At 50.2% G+C, this 25984-nt stretch overlaps 1 protein-coding gene across 5 annotated transcripts in view; it reads right to left on the minus strand.

Annotated features, from left to right (window-relative positions):
• LPIN1 (lipin 1) overlaps positions 1 to 25984 on the minus strand; it is a 127444-nt gene that overhangs the window by 16743 nt on the left and 84717 nt on the right. For all 5 annotated transcript variants that reach the window (XM_057558238.1, XM_057558241.1, XM_057558240.1 and 2 more), the window contains 11 exons: positions 22467 to 22596; positions 20945 to 21260; positions 19757 to 19850; positions 18905 to 19095; positions 17752 to 17845; positions 16928 to 16997; positions 13733 to 13825; positions 10609 to 10688; positions 5444 to 5570; positions 4043 to 4191; positions 3595 to 3681 (listed from right to left, as the gene is read on the minus strand). In XM_057558238.1, the coding sequence (XP_057414221.1) occupies positions 3595 to 3681; positions 4043 to 4191; positions 5444 to 5570; positions 10609 to 10688; positions 13733 to 13825; positions 16928 to 16997; positions 17752 to 17845; positions 18905 to 19095; positions 19757 to 19850; positions 20945 to 21260; positions 22467 to 22596 (1431 nt within the window). The remainder of the gene's footprint in view (positions 1 to 3594; positions 3682 to 4042; positions 4192 to 5443; positions 5571 to 10608; positions 10689 to 13732; positions 13826 to 16927; positions 16998 to 17751; positions 17846 to 18904; positions 19096 to 19756; positions 19851 to 20944; positions 21261 to 22466; positions 22597 to 25984) is intronic.

The raw sequence follows: 25984 nt of genomic DNA on the forward strand, positions 1-25984 counted from the left end.
GAGAAGAAGAAAGATGTTAATGAGTCTGCTAATGATCGGTTCCCGTCTTCAGCATCTCGGCTTCAGACGACACATTCCTCAGGCCACAGATGAACTAATTTATCTACGGAAACACAGGAAGCACTCCTCTCACTAAGTCGCGGAGCCTCCGATTTCTGGTTACATGAATATAAAAATATTTATCAAGGAAGGTAGGAAATTAGAGCAGTTATTTTCCCTACTTAGCCCCCCCCCAAATCCCCATTGGCTCAATGATCTAGATATTTTAGGAAACGGTCCTGTTTATTTTCCTTCTACTTATTGAACGTATATTTGAATATGCGGGAGTTTCACATCTCTTCTATTTGTATCTGCTACAGCTCTTTTTAATCAATAACCAAGTCCGCTTTTTAAAATCAATAACCAAGCGAGCTTTATATCCTCTCTACGAACAAGGTAATAATCAACCTGACAGGTAATTTCTCATGGGCTGACTTATTCAAACAAGTAATTACATTTGGCAAAAAATAAATACAACTGTCCTCATTTTCTGTTGTTTCCAGGCAAGTGGCCATCTGCAAGACTGGCTTTTCCATTAGAAAAATACTGCAGTGTGTAAAATTTGAGGGGTACCCAAATTCAAGGAAAGCGGCATCAGGAAAGAGTGATCAGTCCAAAACTCAATGAAACTGCCTCTTCTTCCTGGTACTCTATCATGCTAAACATTTCTCTAAATATGTCTCTGGGTAATCACAAATATGACAGCAACAGAAACGGCCACCCAGCCTTTGCCAGTTCTCAGTCAGTCCCTGCCCTTCTCCCAGCTGGGGCTGCCGAAGACTTGCAGGAGGTGGCATGTGAGACGCTGCCTGGACGGGCATTCGCTCTGACCAGCTACGAAAGCCGAAACCACGTCCAGCCTGGGCTACAACTCTGGGATGGTACCAAGGCCACCTAGCCAGGCCGAGCCCTTGGGTAGCAGGAAGCCTAGAGGAGGAGGCCATAGAGCTGCCCGGGGCACCGATTCTGCCCTGGAGAGGCTTGGTGAGGACCACGGGGTCTGAGCCGGGCATTACCGGCTGAAAAACTGGGGGAGGCAAAAATCAGAGGTAAAGGCACGGCAAGCAGAAGCCACCATGTGAGCAAAGGTGGGAAGATGGGAGAACGACGGATCCGGGGTGGGGAACAGTCAGACTGGATTCGGGCAAGAAGGTCTGCGGAGAAGCGGCAGCACATCAGGAGCTAGCAGAAGCTGACCCGAAACCGCGGGGTCTGAGAGCCACACTAAGGAGCCTGCCCTTGCTCCCGTACAGAGCCCCTGAAGGCAATGGCCAAGCCGGGGGACGGCCAGAACATCACTGGTCTAACCGTCCGGGTGCCACTGAGGACACACCTCAAGCTCAGTGAACAAGTTAAGCGTCAAGCTCCTTCCTCTCAACCAAAATGAAAACACAACAAGCACTCTGTAGTTCTCAGATCCTCACCCACGGATCGGACTCATTCTAAATCAATCAGTCGAACCAAAAGAACAATCAGGCATTCTTCGGTAAGCTACGCAACTTCATTTTTCAAGAAGATACCTTTTCTAGGAAAACCCAAGAGAGACACAAATCAAAACCAAAAAAAAAAAGGCAAAACACAGTGCCTTTTTTTTTTTTAACCTTACAGTAAGAACAGGAATAGCTTTATGTTCCAAAACCCAAAATGAATCAGGCTGTGAACTACTCTGTATCCTGACCCACAGGGGTTTCTTTCGACTAAGAATAGAGACAGTTTTCAGTGTCAGGCCATTCAAGGCAGCTCATCAGTGGAGTAATCCTTCGAGGCAAAGAGTCAGCCGTGCGGAGGTGGCGGGGAAGGCCCTGAACACACCACCTACAGGAGCGAGGCCGGGAGAACCTCTCAGGGGGCAGCTCGGGAATATCGACCAAACCCTTCCGTGTGCTCGGCCTTCCACCGGCAATTCTCCTTCTGAGAATCCACCTTACAGCGGCCCTTCTGTAAGTGTCATACCTTCTCTACTTATCTATATGCTCGTTGTACATAATAAAGACTTTTTGTAAATGCTTATTGCATCACTATTGGAAAGAGTGAAAAACTGGAAACTCCCTATCGTGTTCACCAACAGAGCACTAGTTAAATACAGGATGGTTTATCCACAGCATGGAATTTTGTACTGCAGTTAAGAAGAATGAGGTAAACCTCACACATAATGAAACAGAAGGATCTTCCATTAAATAATGTGCACCTGGGGCGGGGGAGCATGTAAATGAATTTTCAGTACAGACGAAACCAAAGCGGTCACAGTAGTTCCACTGGTAGAGAACGTATAGTACTCGTAGCCGATAACTTGCAGCTTATTGCTAAGGCAGGAGAAAGATGTGACCTTTGTACTTTTCTATTTCTCTCGTTCTTCTTCTTATTTTTTTCAAAGAAGCACGTATTACTTTTAACATTCCTTAAGGAAGACATCCAGAAAAGGAAAGTCAAATCAATGAGCTGGGCATCTAAGAAGTGAGAAGCTTTGAATCCACCAGGAGGAAAGGTCCTCCCAGGCACCTCGTGCCCCACCAACCCGAAGCGTGAGGTCCAGGAGGCCAGAGACCATGTCTACGTCATCATCACAGTACCAGGCACGCAACAGGCCCTCAATAAATGCTGGATAAATGAATGGATGAGGAGCAGGAAAGTGTACTTCACTCGCTTGTATTCAGAGTACTGGCGACAGCTTTGAGTGCCCGTTCCCCATCACCACCACCGCCACCGTCACCGTCACCGCCACCGTGGGCCGGAGGTGCGCACACCGGGGCGGAGTCCCATCAGCCCAGGGCACCTCCCGGCTCTAACTAACTGGAGGACAGAGAGCAGTGGGGCGGAGAGGTTTCACTTACGTGGGAGACTCTAGTCCACAGAGGGATGGAGACAGTGGGACCAAGCACCTGCTGGCAGTGGTGCAGGGATGGGGACCCCAAGGGCTCTGAACCCTGGAGACGAGCCAGAGCAGATGCACTGGACTTGGAGCCAGGCCGACCAGGGTTTCAGTGCGTCCTGCCTCTTAGCAGCTATGGGAATTTGGACAAATTGTTTTAACCCTCTAAACCTAGAAATGATATTCCTTGCTTCTCGGAACTACTGTAAGAGTTAAGTGAAGTGACAGATGTGCCCGACACACGACAGCAACTCAGGATCTACCCTCCCACACTGACGTCCCAGGTACGGCCCCTCCGAGCGCTCCCCGGACCAGGTGGGCAAGATGTGCACCGCTGGCCGGCCCACAAAACCTGCTTGGAATCTGGATCTTTTCAGCCTAAAATAACTCCCTTGGTCTACATCAGAGACTACCATGTCCTCACCTGACTATCTGTGCCATTCCTCAGTATGAACTGAACCTCAACCCCTCACCTAAGGCTGCCACCGCCTTCCTCCTCTGTCAATTTGCAATTCCCCGGCCACTTCCTTTCTTGCCTTTTGGTACTGAATTCAGATCTGGAGTTGGCGGGATTCACCACGCGCTCAGGACCCTCCCTGGCCAAGGGGCACCCATCTTTGTAAGTCAGCCCGTCAGCAAAGGGTTCTGTGTGCGGATTGCTGCAAGTACTTCGGCTGTGTACTTACTGGCTCACTTTATGGTACAGCTTGGCGATGCCCTGGTGGGTCCAATCCTTCCCAAGGGTGGGCAAAATGTGGCCAAGAGTATCTGATCTAAATAAAAACAGAGACAGGAGAAATAAAGTTAAAAGGGCATCGCGAAAGGGAAAAAAAAAAAGTCATTCTGACTCATCACACCATAAATGCCTCATTAAAAAATGCAAATGGGATGCACGACTTGCTCTCTGGACGGAAACCCCGAAACTGAGCAACCAAGTCAGGGAGCCACCGCCCCAGAGGGAAGCGACCCCCGATCCCCCACTGCAGCTGTTTAGATCAAGGAGCTATGGCTCCGCGGGCGGCACCGACCGCCCCAGAAACTGAACTGCGTGAGCAGCACGATGCCCCAGAAAGAGGAACTGACACGCTGGCTCCAGGCCCCGGGGTCCCACGGCCCCGAGTCGGCGGGACCCACCTAGTGATGGTTCCATCGATGTCGGAGATGATAACCTTATCGTCCCAGTTCCACAAGTAGATGGTGCCTTCGCAGCGGCACGTGCCCTGGTACTGCGTGGTGACGCTGAAGACCACGTCGTTGGGTCCGTTCTTCAACTTCAGGCTTTTCTGAAAGATAAGAACTCTGTGTCCGCTGGAGGGCGAGGCTCAGAGGGAGGGATCTTCGGTTTCTGTTCCACGAGCAAACGGATCCGGATTTTATGTTTTTCAAAGCACCACCCTAGGCCGCCGTACAGTTCTTTCCCTGTCTTGCTCTCGAGGAGGACTGGTCCTTCCAGCACTTGGGCAACCTGAACCCCAGGCCCCCTCGCAGGCCCCAGGGTAGCGCAGCTCACCCACGTCCCCTGGGGTTTGTAAGTGACAGGCTCTGAGCGTCGCCGCAGGAAATCACAACTTCAGACTGGCATGCACTTACTAGGCCACGGCTGAGCACGAAGGGCCACGGCCGGGGAGACGAATCTCAGTCAAGTGTGCAAATACGTTCCCCGAACCAACCGTGAGAACTAGTTAATACACGGACACAGACTGGAAGAAAGCAGTCGTCTCAGTTATCAGGTGCATCTCACACCCAGAAGCCCAGAAGCTAGACCCCAGGAAGTCACACCAGATTCAGAAGGCAGAATCCCCCCTCAGCGGCTCTGAATCTCTGCACCGGGGCCCCCGAGTGCAAGCCAGCTGTGGGCAGGAGTCCAGGTCGCCTCCAGCGGCGCAGGGTGTCAGGCCTGACAGTTCTCTTTTGCCATCAGACACCGTCACAACGAAGCCTGGCCCCCACGAACTCTTAGGAGAGCAGCAGGGCGCAGATACCTGCTCGCTGTCTGCTCCTGGGAACCAGGGTCCAGGGGTTACAACGGGCGGTACAGCCGCAGAGCGGAGGACGCTGTGATCAGGACAGCGCCCTGCTGCCGGAAGCTCCCCGAGTCCCATCACAAGTGCTCCAGTTCCCCCAGTTCGGGAGATGCGGTTGACTTAACAAACACATCTCTGGAAAAGTGGAAACAGCCCTGCGAGATTTGGGCTATCCGTCATTCACAGCTCAGGATAAGTTCACGCCTTCAGGCCGCCTCCCGCCAACACTTGCGGACAGGAGCCTCCAGGGCAGCGTCAGGGCCGGCACAGGGGAAGTGACGCCGCGGAGCCCGGCTGGGCAGCAGCTGACGTGGGGCGCGAACCGGAGGCACCGAGAGGGGGATGTGAGGTCGCGGGGGGGGCAGCAGGCGGTTGGATAGAGAAGGTGCCAGAGCTGAAGCCGGAGCCGGAGCATGGGAGGGACGCCCGGATCGCGGAACCCACTGAGTCCAGGTGGCCGTGGCTGGGCCAGTGCCCACAGCGTGGGGGAGGGGGAGGACAGGACACTCACCAGCTGCTCTGACGTGAGGCGCAGGGTCTTCTTGTAGCTAACGCTGGACAGCAGGGGGAGGTGGCTTGAGCTGGCCAGCTCGGCGGCCGTGTGCTCCTCATCGCTGGAGGATGACTCATGCTTTATTCTGGAACACACAGTGATGTAACTGCCAATTAGGAAGTGCATCTGGGTAGCCATTAAAAATGCATTAGGCCGCAATCGATGACGGAGTCCATCGGGTGTCTCCCGGCGCTGTCTCTGGGGTTGGTCACCGACCAGACGCCGTCACTAATCCCCTCCATGCGGCTCCTGCATTATTCATCCGGGACTGCCTCTCCTCGTTCACGTCCCCGTTACCATCACTCTACTTTAAACCAAGAGGCTCCCCCTCCTGACCAGCGGGGTTCAGCGCCCTCCTGGCCTTGGAGGGTGCTCACATCCTCTCTCTTCCCCTGTCCCAGGCTGCTGGCCAAGCAGGAGGAGCCCAAACTTTCTGCACGTCCAAGCTGATCAGTTTCCGGTACACACCGCTCCAAACGCACAATTCCAAGTAACGAGGACACTCTAGGCCTTACGAACAGGTGCCGGGGGAGCCAAGAAAGGCCTCCCGATGTTCCCCAGGACCCCTAAGCCAGCTGCCCCAGGAGCAAGAGCCGTACCTTATTCACCTGCACAGAATCCAGCGCTCCGAGCGCTTGTGGACTTCTCCACGTGGTCGGGGGCTGGGAGGTGCGGGTGGGAAGCAGCCTCCTTTTCTTTAAATAGCTCAGGTAAGGCATGTCAGCAATCAGCTGTTCCCTGGATTCAAATCCTGCTATGGCAGAGTCCCCAACCCAGCAGTACTAGACCTGCTTCCCGGGACCATTTTCTTTAAAAATGCCGTTAGCGCCCTACAAAGTGCTTCGTAAACGTTTGTTAGGCTAAATGGAGAAAGCTAGGCAGCCCCAGAGCAGGCCCCGCCCGACTCCCCGGATGCACGCCCCCCCGCAAAGCTTCTGGCTCAGCGCATCCCTTTGTGCAAGACAGGCACGCGGGGCTCCGTCTTATCTTGGCGTCTCAGTGAGCTCCTACCTTGTCCTCCTGCCCCCTCGCCCTCCCTTCCCTTCTACCAGGAAATGACTGGGTATTTCCTCTGCAGCCTGTTGCTTTCTTGCCCCATGTGCTCGTTCCAGAAGCAGTTCCTACAATCCAATACTGCCCCGCACTAGGGCAGACAAGAGGGAAGACCCCATTACACGGCACCCCGCTTCTGTGTTCTTTTCTACTGGCTCCTTCCATGTCCAGAATGAGCCGCCCCTCCCCAGGCCCCTGCTCCCGGGGCCCTACGAGGGGCGGCCTGTGGGCTGCGGGCTGGTGGGCTGGAGCTCATGCCACCGATGCCTCTAGGCACCATGCCAGGCGTGGAGGATACAGCGAGCAGCCTGGCCGCTGCGCTCCCCGGGGCGTTCTGTCTGAGCAATCACAACAGAGCTGGACGGGCGCTATGCTAAGAAGGCAGAGAACATCTGAGCGCAGCCGGGCGAGGGGTCCAGGAGCTCACAGAACAATCTGGGCTGGAGTCACAGACTTGGCCAAAGCGGGGACACAGCCCTGGTGAACGAGCCGTGGGGACAGGTGACTATGTCCACGGAGAAAGAGCACGCAGCCTAGAATCCCGGTTGGTCCATGGCGGGGTTAAGCTACAACTGGATGAATCTACACCTGTGACGCCGGGGGCCGGTTCTAGGTAGAGTGGAGACCTGAGAAGCCCGGGTTTGAACCCCAGGAACCTCAGGCTGTGTTATCCTGCTCAGACTATTTTCTTTCAGACTAGATTTCCTCATCTTAAAGTGCGGGGGAGCAAACGGCATCCCACCCACCAAGAGGTCCCGGAGGCCGGCAGGTACGAGGCAGAAAGAAGTGGACCGGGAAACAGGCATCCCAGGAAAGGCCTCACAACCACAGGACTCCTCTCTGGGCCTCGGTGGCTCATGTGTAAAATGACACAAAAGTCCCTTCCCCTTCCGACCCCTGCCGATCCTACAAACAACGCCAATCCTTCTGAACCAACAACCTAGCGGTTGGTTTTCAGACAGACGGGTACACGTGGTCCTGGAGCCAAGCGGCCTGACCAGTGCCCGGGTGGGAAGCCAGGAGATGAAGCTACAGGCCCCTCATTGAACTGGAAAATGTTATGCTCCACGCAAACAGTTTGGTGGGAAATGAGATCCAAATGTGAACTGAAGCTCTCAGTGACAACAGATTGGTGTGAGCCTCTGCTGGTGGGACGTGGAAGCAAGGCAGAAGAGCTCTTATCTCCATCTGCTGCTTTAAAACGAAAACCAAACCCCCTAGGTCGGTGCAGCACGCCACGTTTGAGGGAGCGCAGAAAGGAAAACACAGATACAGAAACTGCAGAGGGAACTGTACAGCTCAGCTGGCGGTGCCGGCTTAGGGCGAGGGCACGGTCATCTGTGGACCTGGCCACCCCCTTCGCCACTCCTGCAGCAGTCCTTACTGTCACTGGCTTTGCGGCGTCTGCAAGGAGCGACAGAACGAAACAAAAGGGCTCATCTCACTCGAGTGTCTGCGTTCAGCCAAGGAGCTGGGAACAACATTGAAGTTCGCACTTGTCAGTGTGCAGTTTTTGACGGTATTTTAATGACTTGCATGGTGACAAGCTGTTTGCTCAATTATGAGACTTCAGGGACTGTTCTGTCAATCCCAAGTCTGTCAATTAGGAAAGCACTCCGACACTTTTTTTCAGTCAACTGCATGAATCTAATTAGGGGACTAGGATGCCAGTAAAAATGAAAAGATGTACACTGCTCAGAAGACTTCACACGAAGACTTTTCAGAACCTCAGATCCCTTTCGCAAGAGTCAATTCTTCGTGTTTCAGGTTTCGTAAAAAAATGTAGCCTGACTGACTAACTCGGAGTGGCCGATAGTCAAACTCTTTCTACCTAACAGGGCAGAGCGTTTCTGTCAACATCTGAATAGGATCGCATCAGATACTAAGAAAGTCCGAAGCGCTTCAGATGGACTGTGTCAGCCGATGTTCCAGCTCAGGAAGAGTTGGAGAAGCGCCCTGCTGCTCCCTCCACCCTCGGCCCACTGGGCGGCCGGGAAGGAGAAGAACACACAGCCCGTACCAGCCACCGTCGTGTTCTGTCCCTTTTAAACCTCTCTGAGCCCCTGGCCAGCCTTCCCCAGGTCTCAGACTGGCATATCGCAGGCCGGATTTGGCGGACATCCTGCGTTTGGCCCATATTGCGGAGTATAATTTTAAACACTTGCAACTGCACGGTTAAGATGAGTCTGTGTCCTCCAGGCCACCACAGAGCCACCCTCCTGACCGCAGGCACAGCCCATGTGGCCTTGTTGGGTTTTACGTTCTGCACCTCCTTTCTCATGAGGCTGCCGGGAGGATTAGATGAGCCAACACCTGCGGTGTGGGTGTCAGTCTTGTGCCCATTTCACAGATGAAGGAGGAAACACCGAGGGGCTGAGGAATTCACCAAAGATCACAGAGAAGAGTGACAAAGTCCCAGCTCATGCTGCCTCTTCTGCTTGGAAATTACTGCAGGACAGAGAGGGTCTCAAAGAGAGCCCCAGGAGAGCAGGGTATTTCCAGCACAGCCAAACTGCTGGTTTAAACTGCTCAGGACAGAAGGGTGGCATCTTTGCTTGCGTCTCCCTCCCTGGCTGCTCTGGGAACGGACAGCACGCTAGTTCCTTCCCTCAGATACGGAAAGGAGTTTACCCAAAGCCAGGACTCCCAGCCAGATCTGCCTGACTCCAAAGTCTGCCATGTACATCCTGCTGCTTCAAACACCTACCTACCGAAAACCCACTGGCTTCTATCCTAGCAGCCTCCTACACCCCCTCAAGACTGCACATTCTTAGCCCGAGATCCACCTGCCTTCTCCCCTCCAAGCTCACTCAAGGTACACTCAAAATTCCAGGTCGGGAAGGTAGCCAGATAACCGTGCTGGAAAGCCCCTCCCCAGAGAATGAGCCAGAGATGGAGGGTGAAGATTGCAAAAGAAACACACAAGCTCTTCAACCCTGCTCCCTTGTCCAGGGCAGACCGGCAGGGGGTCAGGTGGGAAGGGGCAGCGCCAGGGCGCCACCAGGGGGAACAGGAAGGGTGTCCTCTGATAGCATCCCAGCCAAGAGCCGGCCCTGCCATGCAGAGTTTTATCAGGTCCTGCACCCTCTTCTCCACAGAGGACAGGAAAGAAATCACTGTTTCCTACGTGACACCTACATGAGTTTCTATTTCCAACAATGAGTTCTAGAAATAAAATAGTTTAAGATACAGAGCTATGGCCAGGAATCCAAGGACTTGAAATCTAAGCCCGCCTCCTCTGTGAAACAACAATATACTGGGAAAATCTCATCAGTTCAGTAACAGCACATTTAAGACATGCCTGCTCTGGGTCAGCCACTGGCTTGGCTTCTAAGCCATAAAGAGGATAGAGATATGCATCTTGCCCTCAATGAACATGTTAGCATTTTCTGCCTGCTAAATGAGAAACGCAATCCTGGGTTTCTCAAGCACAGGAATACCAGAAGGGTGAGGTCATATGGAAAAGGCGTTATACTAGCTCGGATCACTCAGTGTCAATGTGCAATAACACCGTCGAATTAGTGGCTGATGGCATGGCCCTCACAGAAGTTACCCTCAAATCCCGTACAAGCAGGTTACCCTGAAGACAAAACACGACTAATATGGATCCGTATTATCAAAATCTAAGGTCTCCTATACCAAGTTAATAGGAATCCCTATCAATACTTAGGAAAGTATCAATGTAAGTCCGGGTAAGTGTTTAAACTATAGAGAAAGGCAAGTTCCTTCAGAAGGGCAACTTGTTTTCATGCCACTGTCAACACTGTTGTTCATCCTCATCATCATTATTTACCACCACTACTATCACCTTCTGTAAACCGAGGGCTAGCACGTGCCAAGACCACGAGGAGCGCTCGTTACATTATCTCATGTACGCCTCACATTTACTTTGGAAATTCGGTACCTAAGGAGCAGACGCTTCCATCTGATTCGTGGGAACAACAATTTGAGTAAACTGCTCCAGGTCACTGAGTTGGACCCGGGCTATCCGGTGAACCCTATCGGCATCTGTGCCTTGACCCTAGACATAGAAAGGAGCTGCAACACCCCAAGGTGACTTGGCACTGTACCTGGTGGCCATGCCCAGCTGTGATGGCTGCTCTCCAGTGCTGTGGCTCTTTCCTGCCAGGCACTGCTCTGGCTTACTTTCCTGCAGAAGAAGAAGACAAAGAATCACGGACACGCCAAAGGGAAACCACCTACACAACCACTGGCATTCTGTGACGGGCTCCCCAAAGTCCAGAGCAGGGCCCCAGTGCCCTCCCCAACGGCACGCCCCCGCAGGGATGGTGGGTCCTAGTTACTCCTTTGCTTAGCCGTCTACAATTAAGCTGAGAAATATTTTTGACAAAAATAAGTCTGTTTTCCATAAGTATTCTTGGCACCAAACCAAACTTCATAATCACTGTAGCTTATGCAAATGCTTTATCAAGGGCTGCTTGGATACGCGAGGGCTTTCAAAATATTTTCTTATAATTGCTGATAGAAATGCCTGAAAATATTTTCACACCATATTTTGCCTGAGAAAAACATGGGCGCATTCTCTTTCTCAATACCGCATGCTCTTAATAGAAGATGCTCCTTTGATGTACTGGAAAGAGCTTTGGAGTTCTAAGAGCTCTGGGCCCAGCCCTGCTGCCCTGGCTTAGGAACCTCGGGCAAGTCATGGAACCTTCTGGAGCCTCGTTTCCTCACCAGCAACACAGGAATGATGACATGCGTCTCCTAACGCTGCCATGAGGACCACGGAGATGCTGCACATGAACACAGAGCCTGGCCCACAGCAGGCAAGGGAGGAGGAGAACCTCCACTAGCCCCACAGATGTCACAGGCAGTCGTCACAGGCCAGACAGGTGTGTCAAAGGACAAAGAACTTACAATCAAATTTCATGGTCTGTGGTCATTTGGTCAGGGGGTAGAGATTGATGTTTTTAATATGAATGAAGAAAATGAGTGATAGAAACAGTGTAACAGGGTGACGAGCTTAACATTTGATGGGTACAAGCTATTTCCAAATATTCTTTAGCTTTTTATAAGCACACAAATAACTGATGTGAGATCAGGCCCAGTAATGTTTAATTTATCTGTTGAGACAGGTAACTTAGCCGCCACTATTAACAATTCTTTATTAGACCAGCGCAGGAATGTGAATCTGTCTGAAATATAGTTCCGGTTTTTAAGAGATTTCATAACTCTTCCTTATTGCATGCCGCATTCTCTGCAGTTCCAACTAATGAAACTCTGGACACTCTGCAAAAATAGGTCTCTGAAGTAGCCTTCTTCTTAAATTCTCAAACATTCTGCTCTCCAGTAAGAGAATCAGAAAGGCCCCTTACACTTTAAGTCTTCTAAAGTAAAGCGCATGCTTCCTCTACTGTGTTTATACCCCTTGGAGATAATGGGACAGTCAGCAAAGCTCAGGTATGCGGACAGAAAATGCCCAAGAACAGTTTTATCTTGGAAACCCTCCCAACAGACTCTTTCCCTTTGAACTAATGAAATAAACAAACAGCTCCTGGGATTTCTTTTACTCTTATAATAACCAACTTGACCGCTGCCCTTGGGCTTTCTTCACACTAGATTCCAAAAGTATAATCAGCATTCCCTCAAACATCTGCCGAACCCCAGCTCTGGGTCCCAAAAACGGGTGCTCGGGAGACCACAGGGATCAAAGCCACGAGCACGTGTGGTCTCTGCCTTCGTGGAGTTTAGGGTCTGGAGGGGACGGGGATGTCAATCAAACAGTCGTACTAATCAGTGTATAATTATAAACGATGAGAAAACCTGTGAAGGAAAAGTGCACAGGCAGGGTTAGGAGAGCAGAGAACAGCAGACTAGACTAACCTGCCCAGAAAGGGCCATTTGAGATGCTAGTTAATTAAGTGAAGAAGGGTGACAGGGGTCCTAAGAACACTAGGCAGAGAAATAGCACATGCAAGAGTCCTGGGGTAGAATGTACTTTCAGCCAGGGCCACCAAAGCACAGAGGGCAGGGGGAGAATGGCAAAAGGTGAGGCTCTACAGAGGCAGGGGCTAGGATACACAGGTCCTGTAGACCATGCTAGGGACACTGGTCTTAATTATAAGAGCGCTGGGAAACCACGGAAAGCTTTTAAGCAGGGAGAAATATAAATGGGGCCATTACACTACATAGACCAATGCCAACTGCAGAGAATGAGGAAGAGAGGGCAAGAATGGATACAAAAAGACCATTTGGAAGCAATCCTCGGAGGGAAGGTGGCAGCCTTGAGTTGTGGGGTGTGGAGCTAGAGAGAAATGGAAAGCCTGAGCGATATTTAGGATGGTAAACTGACAGGAGGGGTGAGGGAAGAAGGAAGTACTAGCCTGTGGACAGACAGTGTTGCCATTTTCTGACGGCAGTCCAACAAAGGAAGAACTCTAGAGAAAACCATCAGATCGATTTCAGAAATGACGAGTTTGAAGCGCTTGAAGCATCCATGTGGAGATATCTGCCTAGTTGGCTATCTGATAAACGGACATGGAGTACAAAACGCCTTCCTTGTTAATAAAAATGGAGTCATCGCATGGGCGTGAATGAGGTTGCCTAGAGAAAAACAGGCAGTCGAAGCAGGAGAGAAGGCTCTAAGACAACCCTTGAGGACCCACTTACAAAGGGGCTGAGCCAGGGGAGGAACAGCCCCCGAGGCAGTGGGGGGGGAAAGACCAGGCAGACACACTTGCACAGAAGCCAAGCAAAGAAATAGGTTGAGAGGTTGGCAAAGATCTGAAACAAATTATAGGCATTTATAGAAATGGAAACCAAAGCCACTGAAGTGAAACGACTAATGGGAATTAGTCTAGGCTGTAAGTCTACCTCGTTAAAACTGTTCTCACAAGCAACAGGAAGATATTTAACTTAAAAAAAAAAAAATTTTAAACATCACGTTGAATCTCTTCTTTTTACAGATAAAGACACGTTCCAGAGCAGGAGTGACCCGACCACGGTCCCCAGGCTGAGAGGTAACAGAGCCAGGAGGTGATGGCTACTCTGCTCACTGCTCCGGGCCCTTCTCCACCTCCCCTCGTTCTGTGCTGCCTTTGCCTACCCTGTGGCAGGCCTGACTCTTGCACACTCAGTGTGATGGCTTCTTTCACTGACACACGCATGAAGACAAACCCTACTACCCAAAACCAAAATTCGCTAAGTAGCAACACTCTTGTTTTTCAGACTCACCTCCTTGATTGTGCTGTTTCTTCCCCTCCATGAAAACCACCATCTTCCTCCCTTCCTGGGCATCTTATCCCTCATGATAGATTCCACCGTGGCCTGTTTTAAATGGATGGTAACATAAATAATGGAACCAAAAAAAGATCAACTTAGCACATTCAAACCAAAAGACACACACATGCAAATTAAAGTAAGATTTAAAAAAAAAAAAAAAAAAATCAGAAAAAACACAACATACTATTTGTGGATTAAAAATTTTTGAGAAGCAAAACCTAATGGAGTCCAAAATTACATTAAGAGAACTTAAGCATGAAGGCTTAAGAAGATGTTAAAGGAATAAACAAACAACAAATAAAATACAACACAACAACAACAGAAAAAGAAAGCATTGAAAATCATTAGTGATTAGTCAGACCAGAAGTTTTCAAATTAAAGTGGTTTACTGATTAAGATATTGTTATTCTCAATAAGGTGATTATAAAATAAAAAATGAAATGATTAACATGAGGTATAGGGTAAACAGTCTTAAACAAAAGGTAAAATGCACAGGATCTTTTTAGTAAATGTAAGTTTCCAAATTTTGGCACACTGAGTATTAATAGATGCATTTGATTTAAAAGCTCAAGTATTAAAAAGAAAATTCATACTCTTGCCCTAAATAAATGCCAATTGAATAGGAGGAGATTAAATGTTAATAATTTTCTTTGTAAACCAACTGTACTTTAATAAAATAAATTTTTAAAAAATAATAATAATTTTCTACATATTTCCAAAGAACAAAATAGCCATCTTGAGGCTAATTCCAGGACCAAGGTAAATGTTATCTAATTTCCTTTCCTTGGTTTACAGAACTATCAGGTAGCTGACACCTCAGCTAGTAATGAAAGATTTAAGTCTTTCAACCGAACGAGTTGCAGGTAAGTGGAAAGAGAAATAATTCACATATTTAGCCTGATGTGTGCTTCTTTCTATCATTTAAAAATCCCTACCTGACACAAAAGAAAACCACAAAATACACCAAAAAGCAAACCACGCATACCCAATTCACGAATAGGACAATTCATGAAGATGTCAATTACCCTATTCCCCCTATTTCATCCATAAATATAATAAAACTCCAATTAAAAAAAACTAACAGGATTCTTTTCAACCCTAGACAAACTGATTCTAAAGTTCAATTATAAAACAAACAAACAAAACTCGCCAAGAAAACTCAGAATAATAAGTAGGCATGAGTCTTAATAAAATTTATTTTATTAAAATACATTTAAAAACCATAGTATTTAAAAGAATGCAGTGTTGGGACATGAGTAAACATGTTGATGCAACAGAAGACAAAGTCCAGAGATAAATCTAAATTCACGGAGGAAGTAGTAATATGATAAAGTTGTAACTGCCTATCAGTGGGAGAAAGAGTTATCTAATGAAAGGTATCGGGATAATTAGGTAGCTTTGCCAGACCCTCTTGGTTGCTTCCCTGGGTGAATCATCCCCTTTCTTTCTTGCCAACATAGCCAACACTTTGCTCGAGAATCAGACTACACTGTACAGGATGTTCTGGGAAGGCAGGCTCAGCTCCAGAGGAGGAATTTCGATTGGTCAGCACCACTTCGACTGGCCATTCCACTGTGTTGCCAACAACTGGCTTGGAGGTGGTCATGTGACCAAGTTGTGGCCAATGAAATGTGAGAAGCCTGCCTCTATCCTTCCTATTTTGGATGTGGCTGTATGAGGAGATAATGGGTAAAACAGTCATCTTGGGATCGTAAAGGGGAAGCCAAGGAAATCAAAGAAGCTCACCCAGATTCATCAAGCCTGAAACTACCAACGTCTAGCATTCTTATTAGGCCAGATAATAAACCCCTATTATTTTAGGCACTTGTAGTCATTCTGTTTCTTGCAACCAAAGCATCGTGATTCAATAACCAGCTGAAGAGAAAAAACAAAAACAAAAAACTGATATGGTTCCTGATACCTCACTCATGACTCTCAAAATATCCAAGTGTGATACAAAACCCAGCAGCCACAAAAGAAAACGGTGAAAAATTCTACATATAAAGATAAATTCTGTATTAGATAAACACCAAAAACACAACGCAAAAAATTACTGACAACCTGTAGAAAGACTGAGAACGCCTACCACAAAGACTCATTTCTTTAAGTTCAGGAGTCATTTCTTTTTCTGTGAACTTTATCACTAAATATCTAGTGCATTGTTCTTTCTTCTTTTGGATCTGTAAGAGCTGAGACACGTAACATAAAAGTCTGACCTGGGCCATGGATGCGATGCAGAAGCTGCCGAGGACAAAACAAAAGCCACTCTGGAGAACGTGCCCTCAGCCAGTCCGCAAAGGATACTCACAGATAAAGCACCACCAAGGATGAGGTCACAATCCCAAAGCACGCACACACACAACCACAAAGGAGAGAGCAGGGGCTCAACGAAGTCGGATTAGACCTTCAGGAACCTCAGAGATGAGGGTTCCGACAGACCACAACATCCACGGCAGCACAAAGCGCTCGCTAAGCACATGAAGGAGGCAAGCGTGAGACGTGGCCTCTGCAGCAAAAAGAACATAGCATCTGGTAGAAAGACCCAACACCGGAAAACGGTCAATCCCAGGCGAGGCCCAGGGAACCGGCAGGGGGAGGATGCGGGCACAGCGGGGCCGCAGCGGGGCGTCTGCCCCTCGCCCTGCCTCTTCCCTGCAGCCGCTCACCTGCGCTCAGGTGCAGCTACGAGCTGCCCAGAGCGCGCACTTGCTCCTCCTCGGCCCATCGGCCCCGGACCTGCTTCCTGGCTGAGGGACACCTGATGCTGACAGTGGCACCTGGCACCTGGTACAGCACCTCCCTGCGCCCAACCCTGCTGCCTGCTCCCACCCTTCAACCTTTCTCCCTTCATCTCCCTCAGGCTCAGACGTCGGCCCGTCTGCTCTGCCTCCACCTGTGTCCCTGGCATGGCAGGTGCGGGGACAGGGGACTGGAGGGGGCCGGGCTCGTACCGGCACTGCCTTGATTGCGAGGAGGGGGGAAGGACAGTCAAGGTGCAAGAGAGACCCTGATGTTTACACGCTTGGACCTCCAAATAGCACGGTGTAATTCACCTCCTGGTTTCTAAGTTAAAAGCTAAGTTCCAACCCCCCAGATTCATCTCGCCATCATTTTCCGTGTCCCTTTCTTTCTCATGGTAAAGCTCACCTTTGGCAAAGGTTTCTGGAAGGCCTGCATCGCCAGGAGCAGAGGTGCCGCCGTTGTCCAGTTATAGTATCTGACACGAAACAACAAAAAGACGTCAGAAGACCAAGGCTCAGACTGAAAACCTCATGTCCTGAGAAGCGGTCATGGAAGGCTCTGGAACTCCAGCTGGGTCCTTAAAGAGCCCAAGACTGTGGCCAGCACCCCGGCCCGGCCCCCACATGCCCCGCCCTTGCAGGAGTCCCTCCTCCATCCAAACCCACAGCGGCCACGGCCGTCTGGCAGGACACACGGCGTGGTGGGCGACCAAGCGGCCAGCTGAGAGCAGCCCTTGCCTCGCAGCGCATCAAACACCAACGCACTGGGGCGTTTCTTGCCACCTTTCAAGGAAAAGGAAACTAGGACCCTCAGTTAACGCGTAAACGTCCATGGCTTCCTCTTGGAGAGAGAAGTTTGCCAACAGTCTGTAAAAACACATGCACACCCCTTGACCCTAGACAACGAAGCTTTCACGGGGTGTGTGCAGTCTATCGTGCGACACCCGCGCATCATACGGGCCGAGCCCCACAGGCCAGGGCTATGACATCACACCTCCCATCATGAAATCTCATGCAGGTGAGTGTAGACCCCCCGGGATCCAGTTACGTCAATGCTCTCGCTATATAGTGACGCAGCATTTTGCCAAGAGTGAAGAGACAGTAGTAGACTTTTAACAAAGACTTAATTTCATATATTTCCAAGAGCTATCGTCCAGGTCTCTATAGTTGAGAAATTGAAGCTGAAGCATTATCACACGACGGCTGAAATGACTTTCCGGAGGAACTTACTTATTCCCGATCTTCACCACAAGATTGGGGTCGTCAATGAGGGCAGGATTGTCCACAAACTGCTGATATGACACGGCTTGTTCCAAAAACGCATCTGTGAAAGCAAGCATAGGGAAAATATAAGGAAAATTTGTTTCAAAACCCAGGCCTGTTTTTCACTCGCTCATGTTCACAGCTATCTTCTGAGAGTCCATACATTCCAACTGTGCAGACAATCCTATAAAATCTATTTGCAAAGGGGGCTTCCGTTAGTTTGGGGGCAGCGTCTGCACATAAATGGAGGGAGGTGGAGCGGTCGGAGGATGGGGGGCAGGCTGACCCTTAGTCAGTGCACACGCGCTTCCGCGGCAGCAGGCGTGTGGGACTACGGTAAACACACGTGCCCGCATAAGCAGATGACCGGGGAGCAGGGCTCAAGGTCCGGCCACCCGGGTTTAAGTCACAGTCACTGGTGTGACCTTGGGCAAGTGACCAACCTGCCCAAACCTCAGTTCCCTCACGTGTAACGCGGGGATAGGAACCTCGCCTACGCCCTCGGTGGTCGTGAGGATGGACAAAGTCACAAATGAAAGCGCGGTGACCTGCCTAAGGCAGGTTGGGGTGGGAAACACCCAGGGCCACCAGGTCCAGGAATCATCAGCTGGAATGGCTGACTGCATCGACTGGGGGTCTCAGGGCCACCTCACCACATAACTGGCATAAGACGCTGGGAAACCACTGTTATAAGTAGGGTGGGTGCCCCCTTCGGATGCAGCCGGGATGTGTCCCAGCACTTGCTCAGACATCCCTCCCTCCTCCGGCACTTCTGCACACTTGCGACATACTGTGTTTTCCCCGTGTTGACGCTGCCGCCCTGGGACACCCCTGCAGGACGGGCACACGCTGTGCTCTGCGGGCACACTTGACGACCCGTGACCCCAGTGGCTTTGCTGCCACCTGGAGCCACGTGTGACCCACAGAACCCTGAGGTCAGCCAACCGCCAGGCAGCAACGTTCGGGGCCTGAGCAACAGTGGGTCACGTGTGCTTCACTAACCGGGCCAGAGAACATCGCCCGTGACCTGAACTCATTCTAGGAGCCCAGGCTTCGAGCCATTCCCACCGGCGGCCACCAGGGGGCGCTCTTGGCTTGAGGACCGGCTCCCCGACGGTACCTTTGGTGATCTCCCTGTTGTCGCTGAGGCCGCCGCACAGCGAGATGGCGATGGACGGCAGGTCCCTCAGGCTGTCCGAGGTGCTCTCCACGCCACTGTCAACGCCAGAGCTGCCCACGGACTGCGGAGACTGGTTGGCTGAACGGGTTCCGTTGTCATTGGCGTGTTTTGTGAGCCCAGGAGGGTCTCCGCTGGAAGCAGAAGAGTGGAACGGGCTGTGAGGTCTCACATGGATATCAAGGGGCTCTGGCAATCAGAGGAGCCAATGATTTCATCCCGGGACAGACTTTCATTCAGGCACCATGAGAAAGACAGACAAGCTCAATGAACGACCTCAGGAGGGAAGACGGTCATTTTTGGCCTCTACGTCTCCCTGCACCCTCTCCCAGACACACTGAAACAGACGGAAGAGAAAGCACACTGTCCTAAGAGGCCACAGTCCTCTGTTACACGCTCCGAGGATCTGGCCCTCCCTGCAAATCACGGGAGAACTGAAGACGGGCCCCCAATGGCCACGGGAGACTCTCCCCGGGGGAGGGACAGGGCCACACAGATGCCCGCTCTTTGCCACTGGTTCGGGGTGCGGGCCACTGACCGCTGCAATACCACCCTGGTGTCATCGGGGAGGTGGCCTCTTGCCTGCGTTCCCGCTCAGATGCCACCCCGGGGACACACCCACATGCTCACATCTACACAGAGTCCACTGCTTTTACTGGTTTCTTCTCACAGTAAAACATGAGCCTCCGGCAGCCTTTTCTTACTCACTTTCTAATCAAATGTAAGGAAAAAGCGGACTCCCGGATTAACATTCAGATTACAGAAAATGATATGAAGAATAAAAAGAATTGTTACTTTTTGGGAAAATACAGGGCAGCGACTTCAGGATCCATGTCTGTGAGGTCATCCAAGTAGACGCCGTCGGCACCAAGGTGTCTGCTTCGTTTGTCTAAAATAGCAAAGGGGTCAAATCAGAGCACCGTTCTCCAGAAACAACCTCATGGACTTCTGAGTGTCTCCAGAAAGGGCGCTTGAGCACAGTGTGCAGATGTGCCCAAACTGCAAGAAACCCAAGAGCTAGAAGCCAGCGGCACGGCATCGCCGCCTAGGCCGACGGCCCAGGTTCGCATGCGGCTCCCGCCCTCGCCAGCCGTGTGGCCTGGGCCGGTCGCCTAACTTCGCTGAGCCTCAGCTCCCCAGCTGGGAAGGACCTGAAGAGTACTAAGCGCTCAATATATTGACACGATTACCATCATTATTATTATTATTATTATTGGCATTAATGGTATTGGTTTTGTTGTTATTTTTATTACTAAACAATAACGCTTTCATTAAGCACTTCCCCATCAAGACTCTGAAGCACGGTACCCTAAAGAGGGTACCGTCGGCCCCTGGGCACCATGACTGCAGCCTTCCAGTTTACTTCTGCTGGAGAATTACGTTCACTGGTTCATACAAACCTAGAACACTGCACAAAGCCACACGGCCAACAGATAGGCTTAATGTCATTGCTCCAGACAGGCAACCAGGTGGGCATTCGACTCTATGTAAGGAGCCCCCACTACGTGCCAACCACTATTCTAAGTACCAAGGAAACAGGTAAACAGACCAAAAAGACTCTTGACCTCATAGAGCACATATGTTCTAGTAGGGAAGTCAGGCAAAAAAATGATCATTTGAAACAGTGACACACAGCACGCAGAAATTAAAACAGGATAATGCACGAGAGAGGAACTAGGGGCAAGGGGAGCGGGGGCAGATTAGCTTAGTCATCAACGTCTTGTGCAGTCCCAGCGTGTGCTGGACCCCAGCATCCCTGACCCGCACAGGGCGGGGCTCACCACACCATCCCCGAGGCCTCCTTCAGGTCGGATGTTCTACGACTAAATTCTGAGAACTCACACATTGAGCAAAAGGGTACAGACCGAACAGGAGAGATGCCCTGTTTCCACTTTGAAGCACCCCGAACTTTGGGGGGAAGAAGCTGTAGTGTGCCGAGCCCCAAGTTCACAGGAGGGAGCTGGGAAGCGCCGGCATCCTCACCCTTTTTCCTAGAAGGTGAATCCGTCTTGCTGGCTGCCGGGGCAGCGCTGGCGGAGAGGGCTTTGGGCTCTTCGATCGCAGGCAACGGGGGCGCTGCGGCTCCTAAGGCCTCGACATCTTCTTCGTTCACGAACTGCGTCTCCGTCTGCGGCTTGTTCTGCTCCAACAGCGGCTGCACGGGAGACCCCCCAGCCAGTGTCGGTGACGGTTCACTAAGCGCGTCTGAAGATTCACTGGGGATGGCTTGAAAGTGCATCTTGTCACAGATTTTTCTACTGTTCAGCGGGCTGGACTCTTTCATCTTGTGTGCAGATGACTAGATCAAAGGGGCAGGGAGGGAGAGAGAAGGTCAGAGAGAAACTGAGTCACCAAAGAACACCTGGGCAGGTAAGGATCTCCAGAGCCATGCCCACTCTTGGCAAGACACAGTGAAGCCTCAGGAGTCACCTGGTGATTTCGTACTTGCCGAAAGGTCTGGAAACCAAGGACAGTACTTCCAAAGTGAATGAACTTTCACAGAAAACATCAACTGCCAAATAGCAGTGAGTGAGATTAGCAACGGAACGCAAACGTCCAGCAGGAAAATGGGAAGTGTATTCACACCACAGGGCGTTTGCAGTAATAACAAGTGAATTACGATTACACCCAACAACATGATGCATCTTGCAAAACTAACCTCTGCTGTTAGAGTCAAGATTGGGTTTATCCTGGGGGTTTGGGTGGGGGCGGTCAGTTGGAACAGTAACTGCAAAGGGTCGGAGGGTTTCCAAGTTCTGATTTAGTCCCACTTCCTGGTCTGGGTGCAAGTCACGTGGACACATTCACAGTGTGAAACTTTACTGATCTCGGCACTTAGGATCTGGGTATTTCTCTGAACGTGTGTTATATTTCAGTGAAGTCTACCCTCAAAACGTGAATGAACAAGGGCAGACTTGGTGGCTGGTTCACGTGAGTGGGAAATTAGCATTTCTGACTCTATTTCTCCAAGGAGTTTCCAGTTACAGAAAACATTTATCCAAACAGAAACCGAAATGCAATTTGTGGGCCAGAAAGTGGGGAGAGGGTATGCATTTCTGTATCTGATCCCACAGCTTCGAGCACAAATGAAAACAATGCAACAGTGGATCTGTGGCCGGAACTGTTTTGCCAGAAGAAGTGATGGGTTTGCACTTTCGTGCCGTTTCTCCAGCAACAAATGACATGAATTTGTAAAGATGGTTGGCTGCATTAGCACTACCACTTGTGGGCAGAGAAATCAGCATTTTCCGTGAAAGCTAAATAACCTAAATAACCTAGAAAGGGAATTAACCCACAGCTTCAGCCTCAACAGACCTAGTCTCCAAAGAGCTGCCCTTCTTGAGTCATAACAGGAATGCTTTCAATCTTCACTCACTCACTCATTCATTTATTCATTTATTCATATCACAAAGATTTACTGGGGATACAAAAGGCCGTAGCATCTTCCAAGGATCTTACAATATTATTATTTAAAAAAAAAAAAAAAAGCCCCAAAGCCACTTACCTTTGCGGCTTGGGGCAATTCTCCCCAAAGCCAGAGCATTTCTAGATTATTCTTCTGCATTGTCCTGTCCGCAGACTTGCTGACCAATTCCGAATCACTTTTAGGTGTTGAAGGTCGGGAAACTGAAGGACTTAAGAAAACACAAACGCATGATTAAAGTGGGAAGGGAAACTTTTAAAATTGTTTTTGGCCTAGAATTCTATGGTTCGGGAGAGCCCAGAAAAATGCACCCAACCTGCTACTGCCTTATGTCCACGGCTTCATGACTACCCCTCTGTGGCCACCAGGGGTTAACAGAACATGCGCCAAGGGGGAAGGTGCTTCCAATTTGGGTAGCCCTGTCCCAACCTGCCGCCAAATTCCAAGCAAGTAAAGATGAGAAGAAGGAGCATTTAAAAGGGGAAGTTGGGGGCTTCCCTGGTGGCGCAGTGGTTGAGAATCTGCCTGCTAATGCAGGGGACACGGGTTCGAGCCCTGGTCTGGGAGGATCCCACATGCCGCGGAGCGGCTGGGCCCGTGTGCCACAACTACCGAGCCTGCGCGTCTGGAGCCTGTGCCCCGCAGCGGGAGGGGCCGCGATAGTGAAAGGCCCGCGCACCGCGATGAAGAGCGGTCCCCGCGCCGCGATGAAGAGTGGCCCCCACTTGCCGCAACTGGAGAAAGCCCTCGCACGAACCGAAGACCCAACACAGCCAAAAATAAATAAATAAATAAATAAAGTAGCTATAAAGATGTTAAAAAAAAAAATAGTAAAAAAAAAAAAAAAAAAAAAAAAAAAGGGGAAGTTGGAAAAAAGAGAGATGAAACAGGAAAGGGAAGAAAAGTTGGTTGCCATCTTTCCCTGCCTCACCCTGACCTCAACGCTCCTGCAATGCCAATTTCCAAATCAAGCCCCTCAACTCGCAGACAGCTGCAAGAGGGTCCTGGCCATCTCGGACATGCACCCATTATATCCTATACTGAAAATATGTACAAATCTGCACCAGCTTTGAAAACAGGGAAACTGATCATGGGCCAACTTTACCACAAATGCCAGATGCCACCAATAACTCACTAACGTGGCAGGGACCTCCAAGCTGAGATTCTGCAAAATATTATATCTTCCAAGAATACTTCAAAGATTCCTATTTGCTAAGCTCTTCTTCCTGCCACAACACATCATGATGCTTAATTCTCAGACCAGCTTTTAAGTGGCTGTAACTTGGGTTTGCCTCTCTGCGTTTTCTACATTTTCACTCCTGAGCCCTGAGCCGTCATACCTCGGTCCAAGCACAGAAACCACCAACTTATCTACAGAGTTCTCACAGCCTTCTAAACAACATGCAGATGAGAAAAAAGACCCATTTAATTATCTCTGGTCTTCCATCTCCTGCACCATTTCCTCTAAGTAAGATGACAGTTTTAAATGACGTGAGAAAGAAAGCCCCTGCAATTTTCCTTTTGCACCTTCTCTCACAGCCCTCACACAGTCTCCCCTAAGTCACCTCTCATCCATGTGCTTGGTTTCATTCATCTGTTCAAGTTAGATGTCAGCTCCAAGGGAAGAAAACTTTCCTGCCAGGACAAGGAGAGCTCATGGATGACACACAGCTCGTTTCAGACAAATAGGGACCCTGAATGGCTAAACTGCTCCTGGCTCTCTTTAGTCCAGCCACTCGGACAAACAGACTAAATGCTGCTTCTCTCCATCGTTTCACACGGAGGTGGACGTTGGCTGGTTCCCCCTCCCTGGGCGCCCGCTGCCCTCCATCCACGTCAACGGCACGTGGCAGCCCTCGGGCTCCGCTTGGCCAGTCTGCGGAGAGGAGGACCCTGAGACCGCATACCGAGGGCGTGTAAACGACGGGACACCTCTACACACATGAGCGTGCATGCGCGCGCGCACACACACATACACACACACACACACACTCGTGCCCATAAGGAAGGAGTCCCCTGAGAAGGAACGCTGGGCCCTCCAGACATCGGAGAGGTGAAGTGTTCATCACCTCCGACCTGTCTTGCTTCCTCTAGTTTCCTAAGTCTGCTTTTCTCCAAAGGGTCAATGCTTTTCTGGCACCGAAGGGTCCAGAATTACACGTTCAGTATCAGTGACATGTGCAAATGGAGTGCTGTGACCTCCAGCGAGGGGCCTTTGTGCCGACAACTTTGCCCTGGGTCATTCTTTCTCCAGAGGCATCAAGGGGGAAATCCATCATAACGGGCTTCCTACCCTCATCGGCGCTGCACCCAAACCTCAAATCATTTGTTTGAAAAGAATACAATGTATTTATATTTTGTTATAAATTCTTTGGAACAATACATTGTCTTACCCACCTCACAAAATTAAGTCAAGTCCTTTAGACTGAGCCTGCTCTGGAGTCAGGTGTCAGCAAATGTTTTCTCTAAGACGCCAGGCAGCAAGAATTCCAGGCTTTGTGGGTTACGTGATCTTTGCAGCAACTACTCAATTCTGCCCTTGCGGTGTAAAGGCAGCCACAGACAATATATGGACAAACTGGCTGAGCCCCATAAAACTTTACAGAAACAGAGGGTGGGCCGGATTGGGGCCATGGGCTGTGGTTTACCAAACCCCACTCTAGAAGAATGCACACACTGAACGCGGTTCTCTGTCACCCTGCTCAACTCCAGAATCCCTAACATTCTGATGCTGTGATAAAAGCTACAAGCCATACGGTTTCCACAGAGGCATTCAGGTGGGCAAATTCATATTCACAAAGGACCCAGCCCTGTGTGAGCCATAAGCTAGACGTGCCACCTCTCACATTCACTGTGCCGCTACAATAAACACTGGCCCCCAGCCCGCACCAGCCTCTCGGAAGGATGCCGCCCCCAAATACATGAGCACGGTCTGCGCTGCTTGTTGAGAGAATTCAGACAGACAGAAGATGAATTAGGAAAAAGACTCCCAGTGCTGAGTGTGATCGATGAGAAAGATGATTCCAGAAATTCTAATATGATTACCAAATATTAGACTTTTAAGATAAGGGTTGTTCAAAAAAGTAAGCTTCAAGGTCACTGATTGATTTTCATAACTAATGCATTTATTAGCCATAATAGTTTTCAGCATTTTCCCTGAAATCCCAATCAGGGACATCAGTTATAACTGCTCACAACTTAGTTGACCTCATTTTAAAATGGCCTTTCCCCGTGAGCCACAGCTGCTGAGCCTGCGCGTCTGGAGCCTGTGCCCCGCAACGGGAGGGGCCGCGATAGTGAGAGGCCCGCGCACCGCGATGAAGAGCGGTCCCCGTACCGCGATGAAGAGTGGCCCCCACTTGCCGTAACCAGAGAAAGCCCTCGCACGAACTGAAGACCCAACACAGCCAAAAATAAATAAATAAATAAATAAAGTAGCTATAAAATGGCCTTTCTTCTGCACAGTAACCTGTGAGTGAAGTACGTCCTGAGATTGGGTTCTTCAGTCAAAAAGAAAAACAGTTTCCCAGGTAGAAGTTAATCACAGCTTCTCTGTTCAGGTTTCTAAAGAAATCCCTGTAAGTCTACAAAGCAGGCAG

The sequence above is a fragment of the Balaenoptera acutorostrata genome, chromosome 12 (genome assembly GCF_949987535.1).
Source record: "Balaenoptera acutorostrata chromosome 12, mBalAcu1.1, whole genome shotgun sequence".
NCBI lineage: Eukaryota > Metazoa > Chordata > Mammalia > Artiodactyla > Balaenopteridae > Balaenoptera > Balaenoptera acutorostrata.